The following is a 26,650-nucleotide window of genomic DNA, read 5'->3' as shown; positions in this document are numbered from 1 at the left end:
AATCCAAAATCATTGGTAATGAAAAAAAAACAATCTATTTTGTCATAAAACAAACAAGATCAGGAAAATACTAGTTTAATGTTCTTCGTCAAACAATTTACATTGTTTTCCAGTGCATTTTGCTCATTCAGCTCATTTAGTTCATGTGTTTATATAATAATCATATGAAAAAGCACAGATCAATTATACATCACTTATCACTTATTCACATAGGAGAAATCTAAACAAAATTGATAATTTTATCAGTCACTTTGGCATATTTTTTACTGTAATATTTTAACAGGAAAATGTGTTCTGTGTGAACGGCCCCTTAGGCTGGTTATATTGTGAAAAACGGGACATTTATTTTGAAATAAAAGACTTGATGTTGATGAGACATTTTACCAAAATATACACAGGAGATAGCTATAAAAAGAGAGAGAGAGAGCAAGAAAAAAAGAAATTATTTTATGAATTACTTTGGCATATTGTACTGATTTTAAGGGCCCAGAAAAGTGAACAGGTGATATATTAAGCACCATCCTCTTACAAATAAATTTAAAACTGAACAAACATTTCTATGCTTGTACAAAATGTTTAAGCCAAAAACACTGGCTTCATCAGACATTATCGGATATTATCAGACATTATCAGACAATATCAGACTTTATCAGACATTATGGGACAATTTTGGATATCAGACATTATCAGACTTTATCAGATATTATCGGACATTATCAGACATTATCGAACATTATCAGACAATATCAGACTTTATCAGACATTATCTGACAATTTTGGATATCAGACATTTTCAGACTTTATCAGATATTATCGGACATTATCAGATATTATCGAACATTGTCGGATATTATCCGACAATATCAGACTTTATTAGACAATATCAGACTTTATCAGACAATATCAGACTTTATCAGATATTATCGGACATTATCAGACATTATCGAACATTGTCGGATATTATCGGACAATATCAGACTTTATCAGATATTATCGGACATTATCAGACATTATCGAACATTGTCAGACATTATCGGACATCGGACATTATTGGATATCAGGCTTTATCGGACACGATCAGATATTATCTGACATTATCAGACATCAGACATTAATGGACATTATCAGACTTTATCATCGGATGTCAGACATTATCAGATATTATCAGATATTGTTGGACATTATCAGACTATCTGACATTATCAGACATTATCGGATATTATCAGACATTATCGGTTATCGTACATTATCGTTATCGGACATTATCAGACATCATATATTATCAGACTATCAGAAATTATCAGATAATATCAGACATTATCAGATGAAACAGACATGCATCTACAGTGAATCAGAATGAACATCAAGTCTTTATTCCTCTGGTGAACCCAGTCTCTCTAATTTGGCACTGAAGCGTTTCTTGCTCGTATCTAAGACAGCGATGCCGCTCTTCTGGAAGTCGTATCCCAGCCGCTTCAGATGGTGCAGCCGCTGCCTGATGCTGGCGAGACTGAAGTCCAGGACCTTGGGCTTCTGCACGATCTGCTGCGGGTGGATCCCGGCCTCGATCAGGCAGTCCACTTTCTCGTTCAGCCGCTCTGAGGAGATGAACAGCACCAGCGAGTAATTCAGGATCATGGCTTTGAAGTCGTCGGCGCCGCAGCCCAGAGAGCGAAGCTTCCGCCGCAGGCTCTCGGAGTTCTTCTTCAGGCTCTCGTGCGACAGGTCCAGGATCTGAGCGCCGTGGCTCTGGAACAAAGCTAGCGCCTCGGAGTTACTCAAACTCAAGGAGCTTGTCAAGAAGTCCACGTTAGCGCGGATGCGGTTGGTGCTGCGAATGAAGATGTACAGGTTCCTGGAGATGATGGTTCTGGCGAAGAGCTTGGGGTCATTCCCGCACAGATTCACGCAGATGCTCTGCAGGAGCTCCACCATGTTTCGGTTCAGCTCCACGCTGTTGGAGAAGGTCCGCGGCGCGGTGGTAAGTAGCCGGTGCAGATCCTTAGTCGTGATTCCCAGCGACATCAAGAACGAGATGTTCTCCTCCAGGTTTTTGTTGTCGCTGGAGCGGAAGAAGGACTCGGGCGAGCGTGAGAGGATCCCCACCACCTCATGGTCGCTCTTGAAGACGTTCCTCCACAGGGTCCAGCGCTCCTCCAGGTGCTCGCAGGAGCGGGTGATGGACCGCGGGAAGCGGGAGATGATGCTGGCAATGGTCTCCGGATCGGCGCCTTTGGTCTTCAGGAAGAGGGCGAGACCTTGTTCGTTGGTGAGCTGCTTTCTCAGGACGCCCGGCTGCCGTCGACGGGCCGACGCCAGGTCCACTCCCATGCTGGAGAGGTTCTCCAGGAGAGATTCGTTTTCTAAGTGCACCAGAGGAATTTCGAATTTCGTCTGTTTGGAGCTGCAGAAGCGAGACGCCACAGGAAATGTTGCACATCTCCTGACGGGCCACAGGAACAAGAGGAACCGCCTCTGAGCCATCACTCACCACACCTGTTGATAAGAAAAGATATCACTTTACTGTTGGAGTTCACTGGAAGTTTTGTTCAAGCTGCATAATTAAGTGTTAAAGGATGGCGATCTCGATACAAACACCTACGCGATCTAATTACTAAATGACAACAATTCGTCAAAGTCTGTTAAACCTTTGACGAGTATGATCAATCAAGAGATTCGAGTGAAACGAGTGAAGTCTTTATGAGTGAGTCACTGAATCATTCAAGAGATTGATTCAAAAAATGCTGATTCATCCAGTAATGAAACGAGTGAAGTCTTTATGAGTGAGTCATTGAAACATTCAAGAGATTAATTCAAAAACACTGATTCATCCAGTAATGAAACAAGTCTTTAAGAGTGAGTCATTGAATCATTTAAGAGATTCATTTAAAAAAATGCTGATTCATCCAGTAGTGATACGAGTGAAGTCTTTATGAGTGAGTCATTGAATCATTCAAGAGATTAATTCAAAAACACTGATTCATCCAGTAATGAAACAAGTGAAGTCTTTATAAGTGAGTCATTAAATCATTAAAGTGATTCATTCAAAAAAACGGATTCGTCCAGTAATGAAACAAGTCTTTACGAGTGAGTCATTGAATCATTTAAGAGATTCATTTAAAAAAATGCTGATTCATCCAGTAGTGATACGAGTGAAGTCTTTATGAGTGAGTCATTGAATCATTCAAGAGATTCATTCAAAAAATGCTGATTCATCCAGTAATGAAACAAGTCTTTATGAGTGAGTCACTGAATAATTCAAGAGATTTGTTCAAAAAAATGCTGATTCATCTAGTAATGAAACGAGTGAAGTCTTTATGAGTGAGTCATTGAAACATTCAAGAGATTAATTCAAAAACACTGATTCATCCAGTAATGAAACAAGTGAAGTCTTTATAAGTGAGTCATTAAATCATTAAAGTGATTCATTAAAAAAAACGGATTCGTCCAGTAATGAAACAAGTCTTTACGAGTGAGTCATTGAATCATTTAAGAGATTCATTAAAAAAAATGCTGATTCATCCAGTAATGAAACGAGTGAAGTCTTTATGAGTGAGTCATTGAATCATTCAAGAGATTAATTCAAAAACCCTGATTCATCCAGTAATGAAACAAGTGAAGTCTTTATAAGTGACTCATTAAATCATTAAAGTGATTCATTCAAAAAAACGGATTCGTCCAGTAATGAAACAAGTCTTTACGAGTGAGTCATTGAATCATTTAAGAGATTCATTAAAAAAAAATGCTGATTCATCCAGTAGTGATACGAGTGAAGTCTTTATGAGTGAGTCATTGAATCATTCAAGAGATTCATTCAAAAACGCTGATTCATCCAGTAATGAAACAAGACTTTATGAGTGAGTCATTGAATCATTCAAGAGATTCGTTTGTTTGTGTGCAAAAACAAAAAAATAAGGACTTAATTCAACAAATCTCTTCTCTTCTGTGTCATTCTCATATGTTGTTTACGTCCAGCACTTCCAGGTTCTACGTCAGAACGCCGACTCATTATTGGCCGGCTCCTGCATCAGCATCACACACGTGTCGTGCTGATCATGTGATCAGTTCCAGCCAATACTGAGCCGGTATTTGGACGTAAATACGGAAGCTTTACTGTGATCACTGCGTCACCTGCATAAGATAATGACAGGGAAGAGATTGTTGAAGAAAGTCGTTATTTTTTTGTTTTTGCACACAAAAAATATTCTTGTCTCTTCATAACATTAAGGTTGAACCACTGCAGTCACATTTCTTTAGTACCTTTCTGGACCTTTCAAAGTGTTGATTATATTGCTGTCAATGAACGAGTTATATACCTCTCAGATTTCATCAAAAATATCTTAATTTGTGTTCTGAAGATGAATGAAGGTGTGGAACGACATGAGGGAGAGTAATTAATGACAGAAATTTCATTTTTGGGTTAACTAACACTTTAATGCAAGACACTACAGGCAAAACTATAATGTTTTCAAAGAAAACATCAAAGATACACATTTAAGTGTTTATTTTACAGTTTATTCATATCTATATTCTGAAGGGTTGCTCATATATCATTCACCTGATTTACACAACAATTTTACTCTTGAAATCATGACAAAAAATTTATTTATTTTCAGTCTGTTGATTGTATAAACAGAGAAATCCAAAATCCACTCTGGAAAAAACTTTAACTTTAAATGTCAACAAAATCAAACTTTCTGGCTGTATCCAAAACTCAGATTTATGTTTTGCAAATGTATGCAAATTACTGCATATTTAAATAGATATTGCCTCATTTGCATATTAAAATAACATTTCAGTAACTCATAATACAAAAGAAATGATTAACTGGTGAAGAATGATATCTGTTAGTTTAAAATCAACAGTTTTTGATTATTTTCAAGGCATGCAAGCACATTTTACCCTCAAATCCTCATAAATAAATTTAATAATACTGATTTTAAGTTATAAATAATAATAGTTAATTGTTTTCTTTATGCAAAATACAGCTTTGAAATATTGGCTAACTCAAGACATGTTTTTGTAATAATGTAGAATCTTATCTTATAATTAGGCTACATCTCAGATTATATACACATCAAGAGCATTAAAATAAATCAGCAGTGACTGTACATGCATATATTAATAATAATAAACCTTATGTATACATTATCTAGCTTTCACAGAGAATCAATCAAAAGGCTCGCTGATGAAAAGAAAATCATAATGTGGAGCTAAATGAGGTAAAATACAATGATCTGTAGATAATCATCTGCTAGATTAAAAGCTCTCGACACGAATCTACTTACTTATACATAAATGTTACTAATTTGAACATCATAATTCATGAACACAGTTCACTGTCAGCGTGTGTTTTAACTGTAAGCTGTTATTGAGAAGTAAACATCATATTGATTTTGACCTACCACTTCATCTCAACATGTGAACGCCTCCGTGTTTCCTCGAGCGGGTCTGTGTGTGAGATCAGACTGTGTCGCAGCGCCACCTGCTGTTCGGGAGTAACAGCACTGCCTGAACGCCACACGAGGACGCTGAAAGATCATATTTCAGCCTCGCCAATACACTCATTAATCATGTTACATTCTATTAAGCTTAACACATCAATCATCTCTCTATCTATCATTATTTATTCACTTACTGACTGACACTGGGTCAATATTAATGATCTGACTTCAGTTCGTTTACTGTGTTGAAGTGAGAGAATGGAGAAATGCACTGAATTCACCATAGCTGCAGTTCCACTCATGCATCATGGGCTCATATTGAGTGGTTTTAACACAATGAGCCTCGTTCTCCGAGCTCCTGGTTTCCTGGCTGAGGATGCCAGATGTCTGGATCACTTGAGAAGGGTCGGGATCACTCGAGCCTCGCTCTCCGTCTGTGCCTGATGAGCCCGACTCATGCATCATTCATTCAGGCCCTGATCCCTTTCATTATTGAGATGAGCCTCGCTGTGAGGGATATACTGTAATTGAATTTGAGCAATTAGGACAAACTCTTTTATACAGTACAGATCGAATCCAAGCAACATGTTTTATTTCTCCTTATGAATTTTCAGGATAAGCACCTGAGAGTTTTTATTTCAAGGAAACATATTTTAATTATACTGTAAGTCCTGTCATCTGGTTATGAATTCAGGCATGATCCTCAGACGTGCTTGTGAAATCATTCAGAAACTCTCATCAGATTAATGTTTTCTCTCGCGCTGAAATATTCATCAACACCATCCATAATCAATAACATATGGATTTATGCTGGGACAGACAAGACAAGCAGAAACAGACAAATATTCTCTCTGTAGAGTATGATTCATGGAATATAAAACTTATTTGAATTAACTAGGAATGCTTAAAATTAAGTAATGAATAATCAAGTTAAATAAAGACTGTAAATTAAAAAATAAATCACTTGCATCCATGTGATGAAATCTTTTTAAAGTCACTATGAAATCAAAATGGATAAATCTCGTTTTTTATGATAAATGATTTATCGGTGCACATCATTATTGTGTTAAATTCATGTTCCTCATAATCTTGAATCAGAATATCTTCTCTTCTCTGATGATGAAGGCGGGGCAACCTGTCACTCACATGAGATCCACCAATAGCAAACCATCCAATCAATTCCCCACAGACAAAATCAAGCCCTACATTTGTTCTTGTTTGCAAAGCGTTTCACTCGGATATACGGCACTTTAAGGAAGAAAAGACACACTACTTCCCTTTCATGAGGACTTTAAAGGATTAGTTCACTTCAGAATTCAAATGTACTCTCCTCCATGTCATCCAAGATGTTCATGTCCTTCTTTCTTCAGTTGAAAAGAAATGAAGGAAAACATTCGGTACTTCCACCTACGTCACGCGTGACCTTTCCAACATGATTACGTCATGCGTGCAGCATCACAGAGCAGTGCAAGACGAGCATTTGTGGTTAAAAAGTATATAATGTTTATTTTTTTTAGAAAATGGCCGATGGTTTCTCTAGATGAGACTCTTAGTCCTCGTCTGGGATCATGTAGAGCTTTTTGAAGCTGCACTGAAACTGACATTTGGACCTTCAACCCGTTGAACCCCAGTGAAGTCCACTATATGGAGAAAAAGTTGCATTTAAAATGATAATTTAATGTTACATTTAACATCTTATTGTCACATTTGAAATGTAGTGGGTTAGTTTGCAGTCCTGTGAGTGTCTGAACCTGATCCTGTTCTGCCCGCACATGAATAATTCAGGCGTTCAGTGTTTCTGGATCTCTGAGCCTCAGAGCTGAACATCAGAGTTCACCTGAAGCTCACATTGGCAGCGTGAAGTAAAGGATGTCCAAGAGACGATGGGTGGAATTCAAGATCTGCCAAACCATCAGCTGCTCAGCTCCCGTCGGCCGCAGGAATAGACCATCATCCCCTGCTGCTGCTGCAGGTACGACAGCAAACACTCACCGTCACATGAGCAGAACGTGTGTGATGTGGGTCAGACGTGTGTCACCAAACAATGAGTGTTTGAAATGACTGTCATTTTAGAAACAGTTCAACAGGTGATTTCTCTGTTTAAATGACTGACACAGAACTCTTGCTGTGTTTTCAATAAGATATGTGCAGTAAGGGTTAAATTAATGTAATCTGGACCACTTTTCAATCCCAATATACCTAAAATCACACTGATACAATACTGTACATGGCCTATATGTGCATAATGCAATTCATTATGTATCATAAATACAGTAGTGGAAAAAAGTAATATCTGGTCTAGGAAAATCGACGCTTTCAAATATGATTAAAAATGTGTTAAAGATTTTTTTATGCATATTGCATGGTTGTTCTTGGTGTTGATTGTTTTATTTGTGCTATGAAACATGCCAAATTGAAGTAAATGCCAATTTTTGTCCAAGCTGTCATACAAAGAAATTACGAACAAAATAGAAACAACTAGATTATGCTGTATTCAATGTATGCTTTTTCCTGTCAGCCTTTTGTTTTTCTATGCATTAAATCTGTATTTTGCCAAACAATTTTGTCAGATTAACCAAGTTTAGTGTTTTGTTATTCCCTCATATTTAAATAATATAACATATTGAAATACAAGAGAGAAACAATTATGATTGTGTTGTATTCAATGTATGATTTTTGTTTTTCTATACATTATGCACTAAAGTTTTTAGCCAAATAATTTTGTCAGACACCTAAACCAACTTTAATGTTTTGTTATTTCCTCATATTTAATATTTATTAATCGAACATGCAGCTCAAATAAATCACTTTTGTCCACTACTGTAGGTACAGCGCTACAAGAGCGTATAAAAATGCTGATAGTCCTACTATACAATGTAATTATCAGTTATTTACATTTGCACGATGCACACAATTATTGATACAGCAATATTTGCAGTGTCAGGCTTTACAGCAGCGTGTGCGCGCACGGTGACGTCACCGCGCCGACAGTCTCGTGTGTTTACGTGGAGAAATATGGCGGCGACTGTGACAGCAAAGCCCGAATAAAACACAGCGAAAATCCACAGGGTTTGCCGTCCGAGCCGAACCGGACACACATGTCAGCGGACCGCGTCTAGCGTCAGGCGTGTGTGTGTGCGTGAGGCGCTTTTATGACGCGCGTGTGTCCGTGTTTAAGCCGCAGGAACCGCAGAGATGATGGAAGACGAGGAGCGACAGAGGAAACTACAGGCCGGCAAAGCCAAGGTGAGATTTACCTCATATTTACTTCATGTGTGCCTGTCTGCTGTCCTTACCTCAGAATATAACTCTCGCCTGAGATTTAGCTAAATTTGACCTCATTGTTGTAGTTTTCTCAGAATTTAACGCCCATATCTGACTGAGATTCAGCCAACAGCTGTCATTTACCTCACTGACATCTGTGATTTAACTCAAATTACATCGTATTTACCTCTATTTTACCACACTACTGTCATTTTTACCTCAGAAAACAGCTGACACTTGTGATTTAACGCCCATTTACCTCATATTTACATCTGTTTTACACCACTGCTGTCATTTTTACCTCAGAAAACAGCTGACACTTGTGATTAAACGCCCATTTAACTCGTATTTGCCTTTATTTTACACCACTGCTGTCATTTTCACCTCAGAAAACAGCTGACACTTGTGATTTAACGCCCATTTACCTCATATTTACATCTGTTTTACACCACTACTGTCATTTTCACCTCAGAAAACAGCTGACACTTGTGATTTAACACCCATTTAACTCGTATTTGCCTTTATTTTACACCACTGCTGTCATTTTCACCTCAGAAAACAGCTGACACTTGTGATTTAACGCCCATTTACCTCGTATTTACCTATATTTTACCATACTACTGTCATTTTTACCTCAGAAAACGGCTGACACTTGTGGTTTTACACCCATTTACCTCGTATTTACCTCTATTTTACACCACTGCTGTCATTTTTACCTCCGAAAATGACTGATACTTGTGATTTTAACACCCATTTACCTCATATTTACCTATATTTTACCACACTACTGTCATTTTTACCTCAGAAAACAGCTGACACTTGTGATTTTACACCCATTTACCTCGTATTTACCTCTATTTTACACCACTGCTGTCATTTTTACCTCAGAAAACAACTGACACTTGTGGTTTAACACCCATTTACCTCATATTTACCTTTATTTTACCACACTGCTGTCATTTTTACGTCAGAAAACAGCTGTCACTTGTGATTTAACACCCATTTACATCATATTTACCTTTATTTTACCACACTGCTGTCATTTTTACCTCAGAAAACAGCTGTCACTTGTGATTTTACACCCATTTACATCATATTTACCTTTATTTTACCACACTGCTGTCATTTTTACCTCAGAAAACAGCTGACACTTGTGATTTTACACCCATTTACCTCATATTTACCTTTATTTTACCACACTGCTGTCATTTTTACCTCAGAAAACAACTGACACTTGTGATTTAACACCCATTTACCTCATATTTACCTCTATTTTACCACACTGCTGTCATTTTTACCTCAGAAAACAGCTGTCACTTGTGATTTTACACCCATTTATATCATATTTACCTTTATTTTACCACACTGCTGTCATTTTTACGTCAGAAAACAGCTGTCACTTGTGATTTAACACCCATTTACATCATATTTACCTTTATTTTACCACACTGCTGTCATTTTTACCTCAGAAAACAGCTGTCACTTGTGATTTAACACCCATTTACCTCATATTTACCTCTATTTTACCACACTGCTGTCATTTTTACCTCAGAAAACAGCTGTCACTTGTGATTTAACACCCATTTATTTACCTCTGTTTTACCTCAGAGTATAATTCTGGTCTGACATTTACCTAAACTTTACTTCTGCTGTAGTTTACCTCAGAATTTAACAAACATTCAGCCAACAGCTGTCATGTACCTCACATTTACCTCATATTTACCTTACTGCTGTCATAAAAAACTGACAAACGAGGCAGATTCAAATTCACCTCACTGCTTTCATTTACCTCAGAATAGCTAATTTCTGAGATTTACCTCAGATTTATATATTTATCCTAAATTCACTTCAGTGCTGTCAGTAACCTTTAGGATGTCATTTCATCTGAGGTTTAAGTAAATATTAATTCCGTTTCATCTGACATTTTCCTCACAGCTGTCATTTACCTCCCTATAAATCATATCTGAGAATTACTTCACATTTACTGTAGAGTGTGACGCTGCCTTCATGTGCTATCAGAAATCTCCTACTTTTTCCAGTCGTTCTCTCCTCTGCCATCATGTTTCTGATAACGTGTGAAGGCACGATGACTCTTAATGAGTTTTTGTGGGTGTTTTATGTGCTTTATTATGCAGTGAGCTCTCATTTATTAACACATGATGAATGAACAGGTGAAGTTGTGTCATTGAAGACTCTCTGCTGTTGATTGGGAACATGTGGATGGTCTTGTGGGACTGGATTTTCTAGCGATTGCTCAACCGGCTCTCTCCATGCCTGGCATTGCACAGCGCTCTCAACAGACTTCAGGTCACTATAACCTGCTGGAGCGTGTCGTGACCGAGCTCAGAGCTCTTGACACATAATTAAACTACGTCTACATTCATTTAGATACATTTGAAAACGCTGTTTACATTTCAAAACACTCTCCGTCCACACTAGTGCTTTCAGGCATTATCTAAAAGATTCTCGTCAACACTGAAACATCGGACAATCTTACTGCGCATTCATAAAACATAATAAAAGCTCGCTGAGAGGTTACGGTGAGACCAGACATAATAATGTTCTCACACTATTTGATCATTTATTTTAGTAAAATATCTGTTTTGACTCAGTTTTAATGGTTAAATTAAATTTTAGCAATTAAAGGTGCAGTAAGCAATTTCTGAGAAACGCTGTGGATATTTGAAATCACCAAACACACCCCTACCCAAACAGATCACACCCCTATCTTGATAGCTCCGCCCCCAAAATCACAAAGACGCTATGCAACACAGGCACCTCCCCCATCATGCATGTATACGCCCCTTTCTGCTGATTGGCTACAAGTGTGTTTTGGTGCTCAGTCCGATCCACTTTCAACAGCGTTTCTCAGAAGTCACTTACTGCACCTTTAAAAAGCATGTCTAATTAATTGAACTTTATTTTTTTAACTAGATTCTGGGAATCATAAGACCCTGGGTATAAACGTAGGCTGGGTTCAATATTCGTCACATGACAAAACATGCGTCATTGTTTTCAAATTTTCACAGTACACTCACTACAATGCAAAAATTATATTTTCAAACTTAAGCACTCGAGAGAGCGTCTTCAAAAAACAACAGAATGGAAACTTCATCATATCTGTGATTTACCACCTTGCTTTTTAGGTGTTGCATCAGTGTATTGATAAACCCTAATGATCTAGCACTCGTCTGACCTCACATTCTTGTTTCTTAACACACTGGCCTCTTCAGGGCGTGATAACAGAGACATGTTATCTTAAAAATAGAGCTGATTCCTCTCTGCCCGAGTCTAAAAATACCCCGAGTCTGAAGGAGTGGCGAGATTGTGACCTCTCAGTGCTGGGGTGCTCCCTATGAAGTGAACATATGTGAACGAGGTCACTTGTGTCGACCTCCAGAGACGCGTCTGTCTAATTCCTGCTGACAGGTTTACTTGATGTCCTGTAGAGCGCTAACAGACGGCCGTCTCACAGGTCTCATCCAGATCTACCTGTATATCTGTTGTATGAGCGAGAGATATTTAGTTTGTTTTTGGGCTGAATTAAATACTGAGAGAGACTTTTTTAATTCCACCATTTTATGCATTCAGTATTGTGGATGTGAACCCCCTGTGGGCCTGTTTTGAATGAGATAATTGCTCATTACATGCATTGTTTACAGGTTTACACCTGAGTTAAATTGAGCTAGAATTCTTGAATCAAACTAAATGTCATCTTGACATCTAACTTTAATTTCTCACACTTTCTCAGGTGAATGTAGGTGCTTTAACTAGTCGATTAGTACAGCAAACCCCCCCGCACAACATTCACATTTACTTTGTAAATGTCAGGAGCCGCTGAATAAAGACGTTTGTGATAGAAAGAGATGATTCAGAATGATTCAGAATTTCTTTTGTAAACATCGTGAATGCGAACAAAAGCAGAAAAACTTGTTTCTTAAAATTGTGCTGCTTTGGAGCAGAAAGAAATCATTGCAGACTGATTGTGTGTTTATCCAGTAAAATATTAAAGCTTTTATGTCTGATATAGCGGTTTGCACGTCTTAAACACCTAGTTTGATGAGTTCTCTGTGATTGCTCAGTCACGTGACCAAATTGTTTACAATTATTCTCCTTATCTTGACATGCATTCAGTTCAGTAGACTTGTCATTGTAAGTGAAAACTGTCTTTTTTTTGTGAAGAATGAATGAAGAGAGTATCTTAACACGTCATTAGTATTCCTGTACTACAGTAGGGCCCTATGAAATCCATTTTATTTTTTCCCAAATTCTATCTTTTCCTGTTTAATTTTTATCTGGATTCTTTTTTTCCCCGTTTTAACTTTTTTTTGGGACTTTTAACATGTTTTTAACATTTTAACATCTCCATTTTAACATTTTAATGGGGTTTTTTTTGGTTTAATAAATTAAATTTTAGTAATCAAAAAGCATGTCTAATTAATTGAAATCATGAAACTTACACAATTTAACAACAATATATTAAAAGTTTAGTAAAAAATACTTTTTTAGGACCCTATAAAATACTTGTCTTTTTTCTTTTCATTTCTCAAATTCTGTTTATTTTTCTGTTTTTGCAAATTCTGTTTTTTGCATTCCATTTTAATGGTTTAATTACATTTATTTTAAATTTAATTATCAAAAAGCATGTCTAATTCATTTAATTTATAAAAACAACAATTTATTAACTAAATAAAAATCATTTCTATGAAATGTTATTGTTTTTTCAAAGATTGTGTTATGTATTTAAATTTTTCTGGCAGTCAAAAGAAGCCATAAAATATTAATTTAGTTTATCTTTTAATCTTAAGATATTAATCAAACTTTTTTTTTAAACTAAGTGCTGCACAACAGAGCTTTACTGTTAAAATTCAAACATGGACATGGTAGAAAAATTGTGATTATGCCTTAAAAATAAATTTTTTTAATAATAATTTATTATTATTATTAGGGCTGACCGATATATCGCATGCGATTGTCACGCGCATTTCGTCAGTAAAGCCGGTTCCCCGATTACCGCTAAATCACCATCACCTGCTTTCAAATGGAGCGGCATTTAATAGACAGAGCCGTAGTTCACTGACAAGCTACGCAATATCATGTTCATTATCGCAGATGAATCGCCTTTGATAATGAACGCAATATTGCGTAGCTTGTCAGTGAACTACGGCTCTGTCTATTAAATGCCGCTCCATTTGAAGCAGGTGATTTAGCGGTAATCAGGGAACCGGCTTTACTGACGAAATGCGTGTGACAATCTCATCTCGGTCAGCCCTAATTACTATTATTAGTGTTAGTATTATTATTACATTGAGACATAGCTAAATTCTACTATACAGCAATAATATATTTGTCACAATTTCTTCAAGTTAAACCAAACTTTTATTTTGACAGGTTGCAGTGAAGACCTTTGAGTTTTTGCATGTTTATGATAGGACGATAGTTTTTCTCAGATGAAACGGTAAAATGCTGATGAAGTGATTCTGGAGATGAAGTTCATGCATTCATGTCCTCATATAGTGAAGCGGCAGAGGCTGAAAACACCGCGAGCGTCACGCATTTGCGCCATTCATTCACACAGAACATGCAGGATTTATATTTAAAAAGTCTTCTTGCAGTTTAATATTCAGAGACACTAGTCATAATTTGATTTAATTGTACTGACTTTTTTATCAAATATTTGACAAATTTTGTGTTATACAATAAATTCCGGGTTTTTCTGTGTTTTCTGCATCGCAGAAATCATAGGGCCCTACTGTACTCAAGCAGGAGATCATTGCACAAGCAACGCAAGGTCCTGGGTTCAATTCCCAGTCAATTCATGAACTCATAATTTGTATATCTTGAATGCAATAAAAGCGTCTGCAAAATGCATCAGTGTTAAATGCAGTACGTGAGTTCATCTTTCCAGCACTGACGTCATGTTTGCACAAGACAGATAAAGGGGTTTCTGCATGTGTGGATCTTTGTTTCAGAGCAGCGAAGGACTCTGCGGATGACCCATGAACCCCTGCTCATGTGTTCGGCCCGTCCGTATGCCCTGACGGCCAGGCTTTGGCTCAGATCTGCTGTTTGTTTTGCTGCACTAGCGGTTGGCGTTCAGAGCAGCTGTCAGCACATGCTGTTTTCATGCCAGTGTCATTTCAGACGCTCTCAGGAACACGACTGGAGAACACTCAGTGTCTTTTCTCATCGCTAAATGCAAATGCTGCATTAGTGCATCGGTTGCAAGACTAGAATTGGTGCATAGGAAATGACTATGCATGCAAATGCAAACTAAAACTCTAAATCTGATGCCTGATATCTGTTGATCTGACCTTCATCTGAACAATTTAGTAACTATCAGACCTGTGCATTAGATTAGACTGAACGGAGGCCTGGTAATGGATGCTTGAACCATGAGTCCAGTTGCCTGTTTAACTCGAGGTCCGTTCCATTATGCAAAATCAATTGTTCCAACCCAGCATGCAATGGAAGCATTTTCTGCCTTCACCAGATCTGAGGGCTTTAATTTGTGCGTGTGTGCATGCTGTGATTGCAGGCTAAAAGCTCTGGTTAACAAGAGGTCAGGCCTGGAGTATTCAGACGCACACACACACCCTTTGTTAATCCCGATCAGGAGTCTGCTGGGATAATTGGCTTGGCCGATAAACACAGTCAGTGTCACTCTAGAGATATTACAATAAAACTGAAGCGGCCTGCATAATTAAATGCCTCCTACACGCTCGCTATCATGATCTTAATTAACAGCAGCGCACGCACCCAGTGTTTGTGTGACCTTGTTCTGATCCTCGTTATCTGTTGTCAGTAATTGTTTGGCATGTGTGTATAGTACATATATGATTTGAGCATCATACAGATCCTAGTGGTGAAGTTCACATGAAGCAGCAGAAATTAGCTGGGTTGAAGTAACAGCAGACCTTCATTTCACCCAGTCTTCCCAAAGAGGCCAAGCGGGAGTCAGCAGGAGACGCTGGTTAGATAACCCTGAGATTAATGCCAGCCTTCGTGGGGAAAAACAAATTAAATGTAATTTCAAGCTGTGCCATTGCTTGGCTTCCGGCTCCTGCTATTGCTTTCTTGGGTTTTACTCTGAGACTCATAGAAATGGACTTTTCCTCACCAGTATAATCGACATCAGTTATATTGTACATTTTCTATCACTGCAATCAGTCTGATTAGGCCAATAATAGAATCGGAGGAAACACTTTACAATAATGCTTCATTTGTTGAACAATAATGCATTTATTAACCTAATATGAATTACTAATAGATTTTTAAAAGTAACATTAGTTAATGCACTGTGAACTAACATGAACAAACAATGAACAACTTTGTTTTATAGTAACTAACATTTACACTGATTAATAAAAAGTGTTGGTTAATACTTCAATATTAACAAATGAGACCTTACTGTAAAGCATTATCGAATTAGTGTCAGGACATATTTGGTTTTGCTTTCTGAAATAAAAATAATATTGTGTTAAAATTGCTGGGTTAAAAACAACCCAAGTTGGATTATAAATGGACAAACCCAGCAGTTGGGTTGTTTTACCCTAATGCATTGGGTTGTTTTAACCCAGCAGTTGGGTTGTTTTAGCCTAATGAATTGGGTTGTTTTGACCCAGCTGATTGGGTTGTTTTAACCTAATGAATTGGGTTGTTTTGACCCAGCTGATTGGGTTGTTTTAACCTAATGAATTGGGTAGGGCTGCACGATTAATCGCATGCTATTCTCACACGCATTTCGTCAGTAAAGCCGGTTCCCTGATTACCGCTAAATCGCCATCACCTGTTTTTAAACGGAGCGCCTTTTAATAGACAGAGCCGTAGATCACGGACAAGCCACGCAATATCGCGTTCATTATCGCAGGCGATTCATCTGCGATATGAACACGATATTGCGTGGCTTTTCAGTGATCTACGGCTCTGTCTATTAAAAGGCGCTCCGTTTAAAAACAGGTGATGGCGATTTAGCCGTAATCAGGGAACCGGCTTTACTGACGAAATGCGTGTGAGAATAGCATGCGATTAATCGTGCAGCCCTAGAATTGGGTTGTTTTGACCCAGCTGATTGGGTTGTTTTAACCTAATAAATTGGGTTGTTTTGACCCAGCTGATTGGGTTGTTTTAACCTAATGAATTGGGTCGTTTTAACCCAGCAGTTGGGTTAAATGTTTGCCCAACCTGCTGGGTAGTTTTATTTCATTCAACTCTTGTTTAAAAATAATTAAACAATGAACATTTATTAAATTGCTTACTAATAAATGTCCATCTTTTGATTATTATTGTTTCCTCTAGTAATTGTGTCTGATTTTTAATTTCCAACCTATTTTGGGTTCATTTTAAGCCAGACATACAGTCATTTTTAAACGAAATTTGGGTTAAATAAAACTGCCAAGCAAATCAGCAGATCTATAATATCGTCCATCATAGTTTGGTCTCTGTAAATGTCAGTACTGCATGAGTTTAATCTGCGTGTCGTCTGTGAGCTGCTGGATTTATTGCCCGTTCTCCTTCACCGGGTGTTTTTACAGCAGCCGGTCTTTGTGAAGCTGTTTTGTTTCTCAGGTTGAACTTTCCCAGGAGTCTTTGCTGTATCCTAGACACTAGCGCAGCTCTGATCTGGGGTCAGTTCTGTGAGCGTGTGTTCAGACTCTCCCTCTCCACTCATTAGTGTTCATTTTCTGTAATGGACGCACATTAGTCTGAACGCTCTTTTTGCTTGTTTACATAAATAATGTAAAAGCCGCATGCGGGATTCCTGCTCCGTCGCCATAGTAACAGCAAAAGAGACTTTTTTTTTAAAAATCGGCTGTATTTCGGCTCGGGCGTTAAGAGGTTTTCTGGGAAATGTGAAATGTGTTTCTCACTCATGTTCTTGAGCATTTGAGAGGGGGTTTCTGGGTAAAATGTCAACGCGCTGTTCATGTTCTGATCCAGCCTGAAATGTTCAGCTGTTATAGAGGGGAAGATTTATAAGTACTTTATAGAACTATAACAAATTATGGCATTAATTTATGAATGAGTTCATCAGTAGATTTCAGTACTTTTTTTTTAATGCGAAAACAGACATTATTTTCTTCATAAGTACTGTTGATTTAAGTGACTAAATTAAATTACTATATAATTAAATATTTAAATATTTCATGGAATATGAAAATAAATAAATCAATAAATAAAAGTGCAATAAAATGTACATGATGTCGTATTTCTTGTTATAAGAGTCTCTGAAAATAGTGAGACGTGTTACTGCTGCTCTCGCACAACAGCTGTGTGTGTGTTTGTGTGCAGACAGGTGTGTGTGTGAGAGAGAGAGAGTGTGTGAGTGTGTGTGAGAGAGAGTGTATGTACAGACAGCTGTGTGTGTGTGTGTGTGTGTGTGTGTGTGTGTGTGTGTGTGTGTGTGTGTGTGTGTGTGTGTGTGTGTGTGCAGACAGGTGGCCACTTCTTTCTCTCCCAGCTGCTGGTTTTGTGCCATGTTCTGGTGTATTTGATCACAGATGCCATAATTCTGTGTCTGTCAGTTGTTCTGATTAGCCATATGCGTTAAACCTTATGAAATGACATGCAACTCATTATACATCTGTAATGTGCTGTATTTATGAATATAAAAGGTTATTTAAAGGGCTCCTATTCTGCTTTTTTCCACGTTCATCTTTCTTAAGTCTGTAATGTTGGTGTTTGATCATGAAAAATCTCTGCAAAGCTCCAGTTCTTCTCTATATCAGTGTTTCTGAACTCCATCTTGAGTTTTCTTCACAATATTCCTCATTTAAATAATTCATATGCAGAATAAAGGGGCGGGGCCTGGTTGAGTTAGTTAGTAGTGCGTTGAAACTGGTGGTTATGGTAAGGGGCGGGACATTTCCCAAACACCAATCACAACACACTGCTCCAGCCGACCAATCAGAGCACATTGTGCTTTTCAGAAGGAGGGGCTTCATAGAGACAGGAACTGAAAAAAAAAGAAGCAGTTTCTGCATTTGGGTCAATAAACGTAACCAGGTGAGCCGCTCAGGTATTAACCCACAAACTCTAGTGCCTGAAGTCCTGATCCTGTTCACCACAAGCACAGAAATCACTTGATCATGATGTTCATGTTTATGATCTCGAGAGCTCTCATTCCTTGCTGAAGATGATTTATGGATCAAATGAATGACAAACAGAGACATGTCACCGTATGCGTGTGCATATTGATGAAACAGATGTCAGTCTTAATGCACGTCTGTGCTGCTAATCCTGTTAAAGCAAAGTTCAAGGATTTGCGATGGCAGAACGCAGGAAGGTGACAGTGTTGATGTTTCAGTGGTCATGATTCGGCTCAACTTCACCAAACTGTGTCGCTTCACCGTGGGTCTTTTTACTGGTTTTTGTAGATTCACAGACTGTCGTTTCTCCACGCGTTCGCTCATAAGTGTGTGTGTTTGTGTCTGGTCTCTTCCAGCTGGCTGAGTACCGGCAGAGGAAAGCTCAATCCGATGGCCAGAAGAAGCAGAAGAAGAAGAAGAAGAAGCCTGAATCGGACGTAGAGGAGCAGAGCAGGAATGCGGGAGAGGAGCCGAAGGGAGATCAGAACACCGTGTTTTCCCTCTCAAAAACTCTCCGCAGCGGAGAAACCGTCACACATGACCAGACGTACACCATAGAGGTGAGCAGAGCCGTTTCACATGTACGCCAATACTTTATTATTACAAATATTCAGTTATGTACCACTCACATTAAGATGTTTACATGACATGGGCCGTTTTGTCGTACTTTAATACACATACGTTTTTATTTGCATACTTTGTTTTTACGTGTTGTTTAAAAAGTGTTAGTAATCATCATAAATTAGGTATCATTCGAAAGCTTAAACACTCAAAATTCATTCAGTTTTGAAATTTGACATTGTGTTACCATGGAAACAGTACTTTACACCTTTTTAGCAGGCCCCTCCCCCTAGTGGGCGGAGTCATGTTTCATATTACAAAATTTACTGCACTATTTTAGAATCAAACCTTTTTCTAATCTTGACAAAACACATATTGTTGGAAAGATCTGAGGCTCAAGCTGCTGTATTTGGTGACTGTTTTGTGATAGAAGTGATATTCTGAAAGAAATGTTTTGTTATATTAATTTTTGACAGGAGAACGCATCAAATAAATTTAATGGAAGGCCTAAACAAGTGGCCTATACAAAATCTCACAGGAACCTCAATTTTTGTGATAAAAATTGGTTAGACACATGTGATTTTATCCTAATTATTTTGGGAAATATATAATTTTTATAAAAAATACAGTCCAGTACAATACATTTGCTTTACAGTAAACTTAAAGGGATAGTTCACTCAAAAATTTCAATTCTGTCATCACTCGCCTTCACGTTATTCCAAACCTGTGTGAGTTTATTTCTTCTACTAAACACAGAAGATATCTCGAAGAATGACTGTAACAGTTGACAATAGCCATTGACTTCCATAGTATGAAGAAAAAATACTATGTTTATTGTCAATAGCTACCTTCAACTGTTTGGTTACCCACATACTACTTAGTAGGGAAGTATTTGATTTTGGGCACAGCGTTGGTGACTTGTGCGTTTGTGAGTCTTTTTGACCAATTCGTTAAAAAGAATCTGTTCATAGGAATCATTTGTTCACAGAGATGTGGAATGTAATGAGTCACTTAATAAATCAGGTTAATAATCACTTAATAAATCAATAAAAGAATCCGAAAGATTCTTATGATAGACCATTGGTCCAAACTTTTCCACACCACGGTTATCGTGTCCAAAAGAATTCACGATATCGATTAGGGCTGTCAAACAATTAATCACGATTAATCGCATACAAAATAAAAGTTTGAGTTTGCCTAAAATATGTGGGTGTACTGTGTGTAATTATTATGTATATATAAATACAAACACATCCATGTATATATATTTGAGAAATATTTACAAGTATATGTATTTATTTATATTTTTATATAATTTATATTATATATAAAAACATTTTTTGTACATAAATAACATATTTCTCTTAAATATATACATTTGAGTGTATTTATACATACATATTTTTTACACACATTACTAGACTTTTATTTTTGTATGCGATTTAATCGCGATTAATCATTTGACAGCTCTAATATCGATATATCGCGATATCTATAAAAATCTTGAAACTGTTAGCAGTCAAATTCATCTTTATCTTTTTTTAAGCCAATGAATCACACCATTGCATACAACAACTACAATTAAGGGTAATCAGATTCTGATAAACAAAATTATTTTAAATTTTTGCATTCTCGTCTTTAGCAAATTTTTATGATGGAAGACAAGCATTTAGTCTGATTTCAAGCTGGAGTAAAAAACACTGCCTGAATGTTTCCCGAAGAACTGAAAAGACTTTCTGATGCACATTTTAAAGACCATATTATGTGATTTTATGTAGAGGCAGAAATTATATTATTTTATAGTATAATATATAGTGATAAAGGGCTATGCATAGCATTATAAATATTCATTATCCTTATGAAAATAAACAAGATGGCTTGAACACAGACAAACCATATGGTGTTAATTCTCTTCATGTTAAATCATTCAAAACGTCTCTATCTGCATTTTAAATGCACATTTCATACGGATTACATAATCAGAGAGTAGCCGATTTATTTTTGTTTTGAATTATTTTCATTTCAAGCTTTCTATAGATATATTTCTCATGTCTGTGAGGCAAGTGTCATGTCGGTTCATTTATCGAGCTCCAGTTCAAGTGATCGCGCCGGCGCCTCCATTATATTGTCTGCTTTATTTGCTTCTATAATTATTAAAACCAGGCAATTGGTTGATGAAATATTGATTAAAATTAAGATACAATTTATACAAAACAAAAATCACTTTAACGAAAGGCTTTCTATAAAACAAAACTTAATGAAGTGGTCAAAATCATGTCTCCCGATATATTGCGCATCTTATGATGTAGCTATTCTATCTTACTCATGCTGTTCACTTTGTATAATCAACATAGATTAAATAAAAATATAACATTATAATATTTAAAGATAAATATGAAACTAAACTTTTTCACTCACATGCTCTGCTGTGTAGAGAATTTTATCAGACGACATGATTATACATATATACGACATATATGTAAACATTAGGGCTGTCAATGTTAATGCGTTGACGTATGCAAATTTAAAACACAATCATATTCTGTGATTGTTTCTGAAGAGCGCTAGTCCTCACGCTGTGTGAAATACAGACTGAACATCAGCTGCTGTACGGTCAGGTGATACGTGAACTACGTTTCTCGGCTGCATAAAGCAAACCAGCGTCTCGCTAGTAAAGTTTTGATGAATGAACATCGAGGTGAAGACGATTGTGGTGACGTGCTTTGGTGTGCATAAATTTATGAATTATATGGAGACCTTATATCATTTGGTTATTTCGTGTCCTTTTTTGGAAAGAAATCTAAATTTACCTTGAAAAAAGCTTTCAGGAAATGAAGTTTTGTGGGAATCGTTATGAAAATAAATAGTTCCTTCCTAATTTCATGATAAGTGTGCAATTAAATGTGATTAATCGCACAAAAAGGGTGTGATTAATCGTGATTAAAAATGTTAATCTATTGACAGCCCTATATTCAAAGAAGGTTTTTGTTTGCAGCTCTTTTCTTTTGATAAATGAATGAGATTATAAATGCGTAGATGTTTTTAAAGCCTGGCAGGTTTAGGCTGTATTTGTAGTTATAGATGAGTGTGAAATTAGTGGTTGCCCAGGCAACAGACAACTGCGTTTGAACTGGTTAAGCAGCCTGTGTGTATGTTTGTTTGTGCAAGTGTGTGTGTGTGTGTGTGTGATTGTGGTGTCCTTGCAGCAGAATAGCAGCGCTCCTCTCTCTCTCCGCTCTGAATGCATCCGTGCTCTTTATCAACAGAGGTTTCTCCAGGAAACTAACGCTGATTCACCTCCGTCTGTGTGGTTATGCTCAATCTCTTTGTTTGAATTAAAAAACGATCTGCTTTAATCACAGACGCAGCCTTACAAGACCCCTCTGGTTCAGCTCACTTATGTAACACCGACTGCACCGTTTCCACATCTTTCCAAGGGGAAAAATAGTGGAATATGTAGTTGACACACGTTTACATTTAAATTACCACGGCAAAGTTTGAAGTGGCCGTGTAACTTCCTCCTGCAGCTGTTGCCGTGGAAACAACACTTGTGATTGTGCTGAAATCTGACAGAGTAAAAGCACACAGGAGAACTTAAACTATCGTGAATGAGCATGTCTGATGGGTTTAAGTCTGCTGAACGTTACTTGACACTCTTAACTAGTATATTTAGGGCCTTGTGATTTCAGTGATGCAGAAAACATGGATGGAATCGTGGAATCCAGCCATAAAACCTCAATTTACTGTATAATGCAGATTGTATAACTTAAATCAGATCGAGATATAGACTAGTGTGTGTAATATTAAACTGGAAGAATACTATTCTAATACACACACACACTGAAGCACACGTGATGCTCGCAGTGTTTTCAGCCTCTGTCATCTCACTATATGAGGACATGAACACATGAACTTCATCTCCAGAGCCGCTCTGAGAGTCACTTCATGAGCTTTTTACTATTTCATTTGAGAAAAACTATCAACATATCATAAACACACAAGCTCAAAGGTCTTCACTGCAACCTGTCAAAATAAAAGTTCAGTTTAACTTGAAGAAATTGTGACAGAAATATTATTGTTGTACAGTAGAATTTAGCTATGTCTCAATGTAATAATAATACTAACACTAATAATAATAATAATAATAATAAATTATTAACTTTATTTTTTAAGGATTAATGACAAGTTTTCTTCCATGTTTCAATTTTAACAGTTAAGCTTTAAGTTTGTTTAATGTCATATAAATTAAATTAATTTTAATCATAGAAATTACATAAAAAAATTAGAATAAAAAATAATACATTTTGTTGTTTTTATGAATTAATTTAATTAGATATGCTTTTTGATTATTATTATTATTATTAAAAAATTGAATTAAACCATTAAAATGCAATTCGAAAACTTAAAACAGAAAACACAGAATCTGGTAAAAATAACTAGGAATTCGAGAAAAATAAAGTTTTGTTAAACTTTTAATAAATTGTTGTTAAATTGTAAAAAAAAAAAAAAAAAAAAATGTAATTTAACCTTTAAAATGGAGTCCAAAAAAAAAAAACGAATTCAGGAAAATTAAAACGGAAAAAACGGAATTTGGTAAAAATAAAACAATGATTCCAATTCTTGATTATGATACGGAAGGTCAGGAATTGGATGTGTATTATAAAATTAAAATATTTCTATTTGTTTTACCGACACCTTTGTGTGCATTTTAATATGACTTAACCATTAATAAATGTGTAAACCATTCAAGCGCAAGAAGACCCGCGCTCTGTTTTCTGTGCTGGACAAACATCTAAAACAAGCACACAGAAAGCCGCCTCTCATACTGAATACTGCGCGATACTGAACTGAGTTCTCTTTCACATCTTTTTGCACTTGAACGGACAAATATACACAAAAATATGTCAAAATATTCTCGTAAACACAGTTGGTTATGGTAAAGTGACAGCAGCCTAATATTCCTGCTGCCGTCTCTATAATAATGTTAATCAAACAACAAGACAGAGAAAATTCACTCTGTGACTGAATAACATTTTTAGCAGTATTTGTAATGTATATTTTATTTCTAGAGTGCGGAATCGTTAAAATTCAGATGATGCCCACCTAGTATTTTAAGTAATTTAAGATTTTTTTTATGTTTTTGAAAGATGTTTCTTCTGCTTACCAACACTGCATTTATTTGATCAAATATACAGAAAATGTTGTAAATCAGCTGTTTTCTATGTGAATATACAGTAAAGTGTAATTTATTCCTGTGATCAAAGCTGAATTTTCAGCATCATTACTCCAGTCTTCAGTGTCACATGATCCTTCAGAAATCATTCTAATATGCTGATCTGCTGCTCAAGAAACATTTATGATTATTATCAATGTTGAAAACAGTTCATTTTTTTGTGTAAATCTTAACTATTCCAAATGTTTGACCGGGAGTGTATATAACCAATGAAACTGCCAGATTTATATTAAACCACATCATCCATCATCACTCCACTCTCTTACCTCTATCAGTCCACCGTTAGTCATTAACATCATTAAACACATATACTAGATGATCTGCTGTAACTGTTCTACCTTTCATTGATGAATGTTTGCAGTATCAGTGTATATCTGTTCAGTTGTGTTACTCTGAGGTGGACGCGTCTCTAGATTAAACTGGATGTAGGTCAGACGTTCATGCATCAGTGTAATTAGCCGTGATCCTCACAAAAGAGCCGGAACTGAAGGAAACGAGAACAACGGGCCGTCAGTCATGCTTTTATAAGTAAGGCGCTGAGGATCTGATATGGTGTGTTCTTACACATACAGCGACCCTTTGCTTTCATCTCAAGATGGTTATTTTTTAAAACCGTGTCGGTCTTGATTAGTGACCCAGTAACACTGAAGACTCAATTATGTGAAATTAATTGCACACGCGACCTCATTTTGTTTTCTTTTTTCAGCCCGAGAGTGAAGTCTCGACGACGGCTGAAGACTGTTCTTCTGAGGTAAGGTCCATTAGACACGTGTTGTTATTCTCAGGTTTGAGCGAAGTGAGTCACGGCTGGAGTTTTGTTTTCTTAATGACTCATGGGAATGTAACTGTGCTTGTGGATGGTTTGTGATGCAGCACAAAAGAGAATCCAGAAACCTTCACCGTTTGCTCCTCTCGTGCTCAGTGCATCATGTGACCTGCTGGTTGCCAGGCAGTGAAGTCTTAAAAATCCTGCCTGAAATTTCTGACTGACCTCGAGGAGAGCAAAGTTTCACAGCGGCGCTGCTGTTGCTTCACTACAGAGATCAGTGACTGACAGGAAACTGCTCAATCCATTACCAGATAACCCGGTCAAGAATGTCCTGACACATTTAACCGCAGTGTATAATGAATAATGCTGTTCTGTTCTAATTAATTAACTTATTTAAGCAAATTTCCTCCAGTTATCAACACAAAAGCTGTTCCTTTTATTTATTTATTTTCATTAACCATGTTTCTCCTCCAATTATTTATTTATGCATTTATTTATTTATGTTCGTTAAGCACATTTTTCCTCCAATTATCATTACAAAAATTATTGTTATTCATTAATTTATTTATATTTGTTAAGGACTGTAAGCACGTCCTCAATTATCAATACAAAAACTGTTTATTTTTCTTTTCTTTTTATTTATTTTTTAAGCACATTTCTCCTCAATTATTAATGAAAAACTGTATTAGTTAAATTATTTATTATTTATTTTCTTTATTTTCTCAAAATATCAATACAAAAAACTATTTATTTATTTTATTTTATTATTTATTTTAAGCACATTTCTCCTCAGTTATTAATACAAAAAATGTATTTATTTATTATTTATTTATTTTCTTTAAGCACATTTTCTCCAAATATCATTACAGCAAACTATTTATTTTCTTTTCTTTTATATTATTTTCTTTTTATTTATTTTTTACACATTTCTCCTCAATTATTAATGCAAAAGCTTTATTAATTTATTTTGTCTAATATCAACACAACAAACTATTTATTTATTTATTTATTTATTAAGCACATTTCTCAATTAATACAAAAAAATATTTATTTATTATTTTATTTTTATAAGCACATTTTCTCCAATTATCTGTGCAAAACTTAACTAGAGTTAGTTAGCTATGTATTGTTTTTATTTTGTATATTAAGATTTGTTGGACTGTGACATTATTTTCAATAAATGGTTAATTAGCATTTAGCTAAATATATTATTGTATTTGTTGTATTGACTTTTTCTTGAAAAAGTACAAATATAGAAATAAATAAACATTAAAATAAGACTAAATAAAAT

The 26,650-nt window shown here is 36.3% G+C and overlaps 2 protein-coding genes across 5 annotated transcripts in view; one reads left to right on the top strand and one right to left on the bottom strand.

Moving 5' to 3' along the window:
* Positions 1–68: 68 nt before the first annotated feature.
* On the bottom strand, positions 69–5,446 carry LOC137037380 (transcription termination factor 1a, mitochondrial). The gene is made up of 2 exons (XM_067411341.1): positions 5,406–5,446; positions 69–2,496 (listed from the first exon to the last, which is right to left on the bottom strand). Exon 2 carries the CDS (start codon positions 2,482–2,484, stop codon positions 1,372–1,374), a length of 1,113 nt encoding a protein of 370 aa, XP_067267442.1. The 5' UTR covers positions 2,485–2,496; positions 5,406–5,446; the 3' UTR covers positions 69–1,371.
* Positions 5,447–8,442: 2,996 nt separating this feature from the next.
* The window catches only part of akap9 (A kinase (PRKA) anchor protein 9), an 89,645-nt gene continuing 71,437 nt past the window's right edge, over positions 8,443–26,650 (top strand). For all 4 annotated transcript variants that reach the window (XM_067411317.1, XM_067411319.1, XM_067411318.1 and 1 more), the window contains exons 1-3: positions 8,443–8,690; positions 19,153–19,356; positions 25,297–25,341. In XM_067411317.1, coding sequence (XP_067267418.1) covers positions 8,640–8,690; positions 19,153–19,356; positions 25,297–25,341 — 300 coding nt within the window. In that variant the 5' untranslated portion in view covers positions 8,443–8,639. The remainder of the gene's footprint in view (positions 8,691–19,152; positions 19,357–25,296; positions 25,342–26,650) is intronic.

This window comes from Chanodichthys erythropterus, chromosome 15, assembly GCF_024489055.1.
Source record: "Chanodichthys erythropterus isolate Z2021 chromosome 15, ASM2448905v1, whole genome shotgun sequence".
Lineage (NCBI taxonomy): Eukaryota > Metazoa > Chordata > Actinopteri > Cypriniformes > Xenocyprididae > Chanodichthys > Chanodichthys erythropterus.
This window is presented reverse-complemented; position numbering and strand designations above follow the sequence as displayed.

Coding starts and splice junctions, on each gene's coding strand:
- LOC137037380 (XM_067411341.1), bottom strand. CDS start 2,484: ATGGCTCAGAGGCGGTTCCTCTTGTTCCTGTGGCCCGTCAGGAGATGT.